This window comes from Hippoglossus hippoglossus, chromosome 21 (genome assembly GCF_009819705.1).
Source record: "Hippoglossus hippoglossus isolate fHipHip1 chromosome 21, fHipHip1.pri, whole genome shotgun sequence".
Classification (NCBI taxonomy): Eukaryota; Metazoa; Chordata; class Actinopteri; order Pleuronectiformes; family Pleuronectidae; genus Hippoglossus; species Hippoglossus hippoglossus.
Window position 1 is genome coordinate 2,260,166 of NC_047171.1, and position 10,023 is coordinate 2,270,188.

The 10,023-nt window shown below is 43.6% G+C and overlaps 1 protein-coding gene across 1 annotated transcript; it reads right to left on the reverse strand.

The window, feature by feature from the left end:
• Positions 1 to 1,237: 1,237 nt before the first annotated feature.
• On the reverse strand, positions 1,238 to 2,911 carry LOC117755182 (tripartite motif-containing protein 16-like). The gene is made up of 2 exons (XM_034574746.1): positions 2,446 to 2,911; positions 1,238 to 2,364 (listed from the first exon to the last, which is right to left on the reverse strand). Exons 1-2 carry the CDS (start codon positions 2,909 to 2,911, stop codon positions 1,238 to 1,240), a joined length of 1,593 nt encoding a protein of 530 aa, XP_034430637.1.
• Between the last annotated feature and the right edge of the window lie 7,112 nt (positions 2,912 to 10,023).

Consider the following 10,023-nt stretch of genomic DNA (forward strand, 5'->3'; position numbering starts at 1 on the left):
GTTCTTTCTGTTCTGAAACAGTTGGATGAAGTTTGTCTGTGACGGAGCAAAGAATCGATCCCAGTCGTCAGGAACCTGATCCTGAGTGTTTTTACCGTTTACTGTTTTAACTCTGCAGAAATTACGAAACCTCTTCAAGCAGCAAAGTTTGTTTTGTGGGTTAAACCTCGGACAAATTTGGTGTCAAGAAGTTTTGATCAAGTCTGGATTCAAACTGTACGCCCCAGGAGCGTCTGTCCGTGAGGTGACGACGTGAAACACTGAAGCAACACGACAAACCCGTTGTGAAGTTTCATCCTCATGAAAATCAACAGCACGATAAACGGAACGACCTCAAGTCCACAACATCACAATATCTCCAATATGTGGCTTGTGTGTCAGGACTCAACTCAACGTCTTCACCCTGAAACTTCACCAAACCATTATTTCTCCACTTCTTTAAATCTGTGTGACGAACTCTCTTCATCCACTGAGATCACAAACAAGATCTGGGTTTTGAAAATCAGCCAGTGGAAGAAAACTTTGCTCATTTGTCTGCGATGAAGCTGTTTTAGTGCAGAAAAGCTGCAAAGACAGAGACTGAACATGAAAACTGAGGTTTGTGGAGTTTCAGGAGGAAACTGCCTCAGTTATTCTCTCACAGGAGTTTCACTTTGTCTCCATCAGCTTTGAACGAGATCCTGGAATGAAGACAAAAGAACAGACTGGATCTATTCTTTATTTCAACTTTCAGCTTCTTCACACATTACATTTGTATTGCTTTTATACATCTGCTTTATACATCTGTTGGACATGTTGACGCTCTGAGTTCATTGATCACTTCATCAGTAAAGTCTGTTCAGTGACTCTTGTTCAGTGATTTCATGGACACACAATCAGTTTGTTTCAGCTCCGTCTCACATGTGGAAAAGAAAAGAACAAATAATCATCTCATTGATGAGGATCAGGATCAATACAGGTTCTAAAACATCACACAACCTGATTTCTACATTGATTTAGAAAACAACAGCAACATTAGATCTTTCAAACACATTCATGTCAGTGTAATTATAGATTTCTGTCTTTACAAAGTGAGAACTAAATATGTGTGATAAAGGAAGGTCAGTGTTTGATTGACAGCTGATCTCTGTGCGGAGCAGAAACGTCACCACGACGAACTTTGATCAACAAACATGGAGACAAAAGAAGTTAAAGATTTACACACAGAATCTAAATCACTGCTTTTAATGACTCGAGTCTATTTGAGTTTACAGAACTCAGCTGTGGCTCCAGGATAAACATTAACTCCAGCATAGAGAGGCTGAGTGAATGTGGTCTGGACTCTGTGGAGGAGAGTCATGGTGTCAGAGACGCTGTAGAAGGACAGAACACCTGCACTGTGATCCAGGTACACTCCTACTCTGGAGGACACAGGACCTGACACTGGAGTGTAGATGCTGTTGTAATAAAAGTTATAACTGTTTACATCACAATATAATGACCAAGATTTATCATTTAATCCAAATCTACATTCATCTGAGTTTCCTGCTCTGCTGATATTCTTGTATGTGACTGCTACATGAACTGCTCCTCTCACCTCCACCTCCACCTCCCAGTAACAACGTCCAGTCAGACTCTCTCTACTCAGGACCTGACAACAACTAGTGAATCTGTCTCGGTGATTAGAATAATACTTTTTTCTACTCATACGTGTTACTTTTCTGTTTCCCTCAGATAATAACAGAAGTCTGTGTGCTGTGTTTAGATCCAGTGTGATTTCCTGTGAATATCTTAAGAAGTCAGCTCTGGTCTCTGGCTCTGGTTGTGGCAGTAAAACATCCACTTGAGACACAATCTGTAAAATCTCTGTCTCTGTCTCACTCAGAATGTCCTGTAGTCGACCTCTGACCTGGGACACAGCTGCTGTCACGTCCTCAAAGGTCCTCAGAGGACGGATCCTGATGCTGGATGAGTGTGTAGATTCACTGAGTGGTGACAGTGAGGGGTAGTTGTGTAGAAACTGGGTGTGATCCTCTGTGTCTGAGAGCTGCTTCAGTTCATGGTCTTTCCTCTTCAGCTCAGTGATCTCCTGCTCCAGTCTCTCCTGAAGCTCTCTGACTCGACTCACTTCAGTTACCTCCTGGGATCTGATCTGCTGCTTCACATCAGAGCTTCTTTTCTCCAGCAGACGGATCAGCTCAGTGAAGATCTTCTCACTGTCCTCCACTGCTTTATCAGCAGAGCCATTGATGGCCTCCTCCTCCTGTTGAAGCAGCTTCACGTCTTTCTCTGTGTCCTGGACTCTCTGCTGGATTGTTTGTCTCCTCAGCCCGAGCTCTCTCTGCCTCTCAGTCCTTTCTGCTGCAGCTGACACTGTGTCGTGGCCTTTATGTTCATCCACAGAGCAGAGATAACAGATACACTGCTGATCAGTGCGGCAGAATATCTTCATCACCTCATCGTGACGAAAGCAGAGGTTCTCCTGGAGCTTCTCCGAGGGCTCCACCAGCTTGTGCTTCTTAAATGGAGCTGACTGAAGATGAGGCTGGAGGTGTTTTTCACAATAAGAGGCCAAACAAACCAAACAGGACTTGAGAGCTTTCAGTTTTCTCCCAGTGCAGACATCACAGGCCACATCTTCAGGTCCAGCATAGCAGTGATCAGCAGGAGCAGCTTGGAGTCCAGTCTTCTTCAGCTCCTCCACTAAACCAGCTAACATGGTGCTTTTCCCCAGGACAGGCCTCGGTGTGAAGGTCTGTCTACACTGAGGGCAGCTGTAGCTTCCTCTCTCCTCCTCTTTGTCCCAGTGGGTGTTAATACAGCTCATACAGTAGCTGTGTCCACAGACAGTAGTCACCGGATCCTTCAGTAGATCCAGACAGATCGAACAGCAGAATCTTTCTCCGTCCAGTTGATTTTCTTGCTGCGCCATTTCAGCTGGTGCCAGAGACTGTAGAACAGGTTCACTTCCTCTGAACAGATACAGATCTCTGCTCCTCCCCCTCTCGTTCACTCCCTGCAGTGACTCATCTCCCACAGTTCACAGCTTGTTGTTCACTGGTCCTTACACTTACACACCTGTGAAGGGAGGAGACACAGACATGTCCTGACTGGGAGGAACTGGTTGTGTCTGAGGAAGAAGTTGTTGGTCTTTCAGGATTTACTGCTTTTCACTACGATGAGCTGTTGGAGAGTTTTTTATCTGTGTTATCACATTTCAAAGTGAATAGTTGCTCTGGGAACTGTCACATTCAGCTCACAACAGCACAGGTTGTAAGATTCACATTTTTCAAAGTTTCCAGAAAAGTTAACGAATCTTTTCAATGGAATAAAAACCAACTTACAAAGTGCTTCACAAATGAAAAACACAAGTAAAAATACATTAAAACACACGTATGAAAGAGTAAAAGTACAAAAACACTACAGGTGACAGAAATGTAATCATGACCACACTTTAGAAACTAGAATTAGATCAAATCGTGGTACGATAACAGCACGTTTGAAGTTTGGATTTAAAGGAAGCTTCTGACTCAGCCTGCTATATTTCCTCAGGTTGTTTCAGAGTCTCAGACTCTTATTTCTAAAGCTCTGTCCCCCTCAGTGTTAAGCTGAGCTGTTACAACAGCACATGCTGGACCTGATGTCCAAGGACAACCTGATCGTGCCCATCCTGGAGGAGGAGGTGCAGAACACGTCATCAGCCGGGGAGAGCGAGGCCTGAGATGCAGCTGCTGCCATAAGGGAGACGTGTGAAAACAAAATATCTACACATTACAGAGGAGACGCATTCACACACACGAATATATATGTATACACATTACACACACTACAGTGTATTAAGGCTCCTGTCCAGTAACACTGTTCATGTCCCTCCTCCCCTGTCACCTGTGTCTCTCTCAAAGGACGTGAAGTTAAAGAGCGGGAGCAGAGTTCAGTCACTTCTGCAGGACGACATATTTTCAGTTTCACTCTCTGTTCCTTCAGATTCAGGCCGTGTCTCTGGAAACATCTCCGCTCCAACACCTCTCCTTTGTCTTTATTCTTCTTTAAGCAGCTGGATTTGCAAAAAAAAACAAAACTACGTAACCATGGTGACCTGTATTGTTGACGAAGGCACGCACACTGACAGCCCCCCCCCCCCCTTCTGTATATACCCCCCCTCTCTCTTTCTCTTAATCCACTGTCATATTTTCTGATGGTGCTTCACTTTCTGTGTCTGCTTCTGTTCTGTTTGCTTGTGTTGCCTACCAGCCTGTTTTTGGGGGTGTCCCATGAAACGGATCTCTAAATTAGCCGGCTCACGTAATAACGCTATTCAAACACTTTGTAGGTGTGTGGCTTGTGTGGTAGTGAACAAAGAAAACCTTTCTCTCTCTCTCTCTAGCTTCGTACGTGTACTAGCAGTCAGGTGTTCCGTCTCCTCGGCCTCCGAGGCGACGTCTCGGAGTGTGTAGGAGGCTTTTGGCTAACTCTGATCCTGCTTTGTGACAAGCCCCCGTTTAATACCGTGTGAAATGTGCCTGATACTCCGCTTCCCTTGACTCGACGCTGCTGTACGCCGGTTTCTACCAATCTAAACATTCGACCAGTAAATGCCACGAGGAAGTTCTGACTATCGGCAACATTTAAGTATCTGAGCACAACCTCCCGTCTTTTACCCCCTCCCTCATTAAGTTATTTTGTGGGAGGAGTCTTGTCAGTCCAACCCACTTTTTTTTTTTTAATGGACTAAAAAATGTTGTTACTGTCGACATTTACATGATGTCTGTTAATAAAAAAGACCTATTATTCAGACTGGTGGTTTTTATATTACTGAGGTTACATCCACACTTTATCTACAAACATTTGTGTGAATGTACGGAAACAAACTGACGTGAAACTTAAAGTTAAACTTGAAAAATAAAAGAGGCAAAATGTACAAAGTCAACATTAATACTGACATTTATTAAACCTGATGATGAATACATCATATACATATAACCATGGTCACATAACCACTTTGAACCCGTCACTCACTGGAAAATTTCAAATATACTTTAATTGGACAGAAAATCTAATTATTCTGATTGTAAAATAATCATTTAAAAAATAAAAAAACCAAAGTAGTTTTCAAATAGGATCAATCAGTGTTTTTTGGTCACATGATTAACAGTTGATTGAATATCATCGTATGAAACATCTGAAGACTTCAGTGATGAATTATTAGCTGCAGCTTCCTCTCAAAAATAAAGTAACGTGCATCACAATTAGTTCAAACCCAAATTTGCAGTTGAGTGAAAATGTCTTTAGATATTTACAACATTGTCCCTTTCATAGCATTAAAAGACAAGATTTAACATTTGCTCTCCTGACATATTGTCAATGATGGATGATTTAATATTTTCTAAACTCGGCTCTGTCTGTCGTCGCATCTATAGGATATTCTCTCATGCCTACTTCCACCACCGCCAGATATTTGACAAGTATGAGGTAGGTGTCATTAGAGAAGGCTTCTGTTCGGCTAGTAATGAATGCAGTGCTCTTTGGACGGCTGTGGCTGAGGGAGTAAAACGGTCGTCCTCTAACCAGAAGGTTGGCGGCTCGATCCCAGTCTTCCCCATCTGCATGCCGATATGTTCTTGGGCAAGATGCTGATCCCCAGATTGCCCCTCATGGAATGAAAAGTGCTGCCTATAGATGCACTGTATGAATGTGTCTGTGAACGGGGGAATGTGAAACTGAACTGTAAAGTGCTTTGAGTTGTCATCAATCCTAAAAAAGCGCTATATAAATACAAACCATTTATTGTGGGGATCATTCTGCCAAGCGAAATGCTAATTGTGGGATTGTTTTGGTTTTAATTTGCTGATATAGTCCAGTTATAAAACACTTCACGTTTCCAGACCCTACAGAAAGAGATGATGTGACAAATCAGACATTCTATTTTTTAATGATATATTTTTTAACTGTCTGGACAGTTTCTGGAGTTTACTTTTCATATATAAAAATCAGAACATTATTGAAAATATCCAGGTGAGCGGTGGCTCTGCGTAGAGCAGCAGGAGGCAGGACATGACGGATGACGTGGTTTTTTTTTATGAGCCCATAGACACCGAAGTTGGCCCCTATTGCTAAATGCTCTTGAATCTTGTCTTTCTTTCCAAGTTTACAACTTCGTTTGTGTTTTCTACATGTATGGTTCCTCATTTTAATCCTGGGATATTTATATTGTTCCAATTTTACGTCTGTCGCCTGTTACAGACGTCATCAACACGCTCACCCGCTATCTTTTCCAGCTGTATTTTCACAAGGACTAACTTGGGGTCTGGGAGGAAAAGTTCCAGAAAATGTCTGGAACAACAGACGAGTACATTTGCTTTCTCAAACACAGCCCCTTGGAAAGATTTCAGGAAAATGTCTGGATTCCAGTGCATGTCTGAAACACTCGTATGAGTGTTTAGCTGCTTTCACATACAAAACAGAACTGGAAGCAGTTTGTTAAATAAATCTTCATTTTATTCTATTATTGTATTGTTATATGCAGATTTCTGCATTTTCATTGAAATGAAGATAAAATCCGTAGCTGCTGCTTCTTTGTTCGGTTTATTGGCAGGTGTCAGTCAACCAATGTCAAGGTGCATACTACTACTTTGCATTTATCACATAGGGCAATAAGAGATACCATGTGGTAAATGCAATAGAATTAGTTGAACCAACAAGGTGGTCAAGGTGTATATTACCACATGGCTTTCAACTAAAGGCCAGACTGAAGGCCGTTGGCTATGACCTTTAACATGCCTTTGATGAGTGGTGGTAATATCCTAAGATGTTGGTTGCCACTCGCCTACAAACCAAACTAAGAAGAGGGTTAATTAAGAAGAGCTTGTAAGACTTGCAATAAATAGATACGATTTTAGTTTCTGAGTTTCTTAGAAGATTCAGCTTCACAATGGATACATCTACTGAATTGGAGCTACCCGACATAACAGTCAAAGCTATTCGGCCGCACATTGACGATGTCTTCACCAAGCTTACTGCGGACGAGTGGAGGCAGTTAAAATTAGGGGCACCGAACAATGCCACAAAGTTTCTGTTGGCAGAACTTGTGATGAACATGACATCGACTGTGTCCTCCAAACTGCTAACGACTCTTGGATATGACGGCATGTCCGTGACTGTAGAAAAGGTCTTGTCCAGTCTGGAAGACGCACTCTGCCAAAGTTTAGCACCGGGCAGCTCAACCAGATCTGAGAGTTTGGATCAATTCACAGAGTTGTTTGCAGAGGAGGTGACAGAGAGGGTCAACGCCAGCCTGCATTCCAACTCCACCAGCACAGAATCCGCTGGACCGCCACAGTGTCACCAGACCATACCCAACAAACTCGAGAAAATGGTCAGTTGTCTTTGCAAAGTGTTGAAGAAAACTGCTTGTGACATCGAGGGCTCGTTCAAGCCAAGACTGCGTAGTCAAAAGACATTTGATCTTTTAAACAAGCTTCCTCGGGGTAAAACAACCTCAACCTCTTCAGACAGTGACAGAGCATCATCCTCAGAATCATCAGTCCGCAGCAGTGACTATAGGACAAGTGAGGCCGTCCAGGAAATCATCGGGAAGGAGGTGAGCGACATCATCGAGCCCCTTGTGGACGAAATGTCAGAATCTGACCTGAGTGGGCTGATATCTGAATCTTCTCTGGAGTTTAAAGCTGCTGCAGATGAAATCTATCAGATCATTAGTGAAGAGGAGAGCGTCAGATCATCTGATTCGAGTAGAGGCTCCACATCCTCAAAGAGCCACAAGAAGTTTTGGAAAGGAGTGGGGAAGAGGATCAAGAAGCTTTTTGCAAAGTTTTTGGCCACAGCATCGATGCTCAAGATGGGGACACAAGTCAGGAAGAAGTTCAGTAAGGAGACCCAAGTCCAGAGCATTGAGTCAGTCAAGTCTCTGATGGATAGTGTGGAGTCTCTGCTTCTGACAGAGACCAAGGACAGAGTTTCACCTGCAAACGCCCCCGTCCTTACCGATGTCCTCTATAGGTACGTCACAACTGACCCTTTAGTGACGAGTCCAGCTGAAGTGATGAAAGTGTCTGTTCCTAAGTCCCACAGAAAGATGTACGCGGACATAAAGGAGAGAGTGATGAATTTCCTGCCATTGATGAACTGGTGGTTCTCAAAACAGGCCGGTGACTACACCAAGAGGGTGACCTCCGCTTTAATGGAGATTGAGCCCATCGTAGGATCTCCGGTCTCAGAGATCAACAGTGCAACGGAACGGGCAGAGCCCCGCAAAAAGATGTACGTCAATCTCGTCATTGACCAGTTCGTCACTCGAGTGTTTGCAAAGTCCAAAGTGAACTTGTTCTGTGACGAATCAATACACCTCACTCAATACCTGTTTGAAAAAACATGGGCGGAAGTCCAGGACATTGACTTAGACACGTCCCCAGATATAATCAATGTCCTCCACAAGGCGGTGTTCAAGGACCTGTGTAAGATGTGGGACTGTCCAGAAACGCTGCTGCTTTCCATTTATAGAAAAGAACCAGAGGTCGAGAAAAGAATCGCCGCCTCTATGGAAAGCCACATGTTCAACAAACCCGGCAGAATGTCCAGATTCTTCTCCTCTTTGAGCAGATTCTTTAAACGGTAGAAATGCTATCGCTCTAAATGAGGACGAACATACGTGTCTTCTGCTGAAGGGGTGTGGATTCACTCTGGGAGCTCCAGTTTACCACATCCAAACAAAAAAAAAAGTGCATGAAATGTTTTCTGTAACCATTTTCTGTAACAACTGTTGGAAAAGAATAAAAAATAAGAAGATGAGTCGCAGAAGTTGTCCTCTTGGTGTGAAAGCAGCCAGTGTGTGAGGGGGACCATGCAGGAAAGAGGGGGGGGGGGGGGGGGGGGGGGGGGTCTGCTTCATTAGAACCGAGCTTTGGTCCCATGAGCTCTTTTCACATCTGTGTGTGTGTGTGTGTGTGTGTGTGTGTGTGTGTTTGTGTGTGTGTGTGTGTGGGTGTGTGTGTGTGTGTGTGTGTCACACCCTCTGCCCAGTGGTCGTAGCTATTTCCTTTAAATTCCTGAACCTTGATTTCAGAGTGCAGATACAAACTGAGTGTTTTGACGTGGAGCCTGAACACTGAACTTTCACATACACAACAAGCACAACAACAAAGAGTGAGGCGGACACGCCCACCAACTCCCTGCAACAACTCCACACACTGGACCAACAGTAGCTTTCCATCCACAGACCTCTCTGCCAGTACTCATGAAGAAATGTGGGTTTGTTTTAACAGCAGCTTCTCTACTCTACTCAAACATGTGTCCATCACAACAACACACACACTTCCTGATCTCTGATCTGTTTTTTTATTTTTATTTTAAGAAAAGTACAGCATGAAACACAACTCGTCCAGATTTACTTTCTGTTTCTCGTTGTTGTGCTTCCTTGAATTTAAGAGTTTGAGCCCAGGACCTCCTGCTGCGTTCTTCACGTGTGAAAGACGATCGCCAGAGAAAGTCCAGTCCCAAGTCTTCTTCTCCTTCTTTATTCGGTTTATTGGCAGGTGACAACCAACGTCAAGGTGCATTACCGCCCTCTACTGTGTGTGTCAATATCCTACTTCCTCTTCTTCCCCATTCGGCAGCGTATCTCTTATTACCCTTGATATTTGATAGCTTCTCCTTCGTTCAGTTGAGTGGCGGGTGACAACCTCCTGTGTTGGAGTGTATATCAGAGTTATCTAGCTCATATTAAATCAGTTTGTCCAATCCTGTCTCCCTCAGCTAATGGAACATACTCCCTATTCCAAAGGTAACTACTATTTCCAAGCTTAGTTCTTCCTCTCTGCTTTGCACTTTTCCTCTTGAGCTTTTCTCGTTCTCGAACACACTTATTAAAGTGAAGCATTACATGCTCCACTGACTCTTCTATAAAATATTTTGTGCGGGGGGGGTTCAACACACAGTGGAAGGCGGTAATGCACCTTGACGTTGGTTGCTACCCGCCAATAAACCAAACAGAGAAGAAGAAGAGGCTCGGACATCCTCCGCAATTCATGA

Bases quoted from the DNA above. Each gene is read 5' to 3' on its own strand.
- LOC117755182 (XM_034574746.1), bottom strand. From the start codon at position 2,911: ATGGCGCAGCAAGAAAATCAACTGGACGGAGAAAGATTCTGCTGTTCG. The intron at 2,365-2,445 runs GTCACGATGAGG...ATGAACATAAAG, and splicing joins CCAGGAGAACCTCTGCTTTC to GCCACGACACAGTGTCAGCT.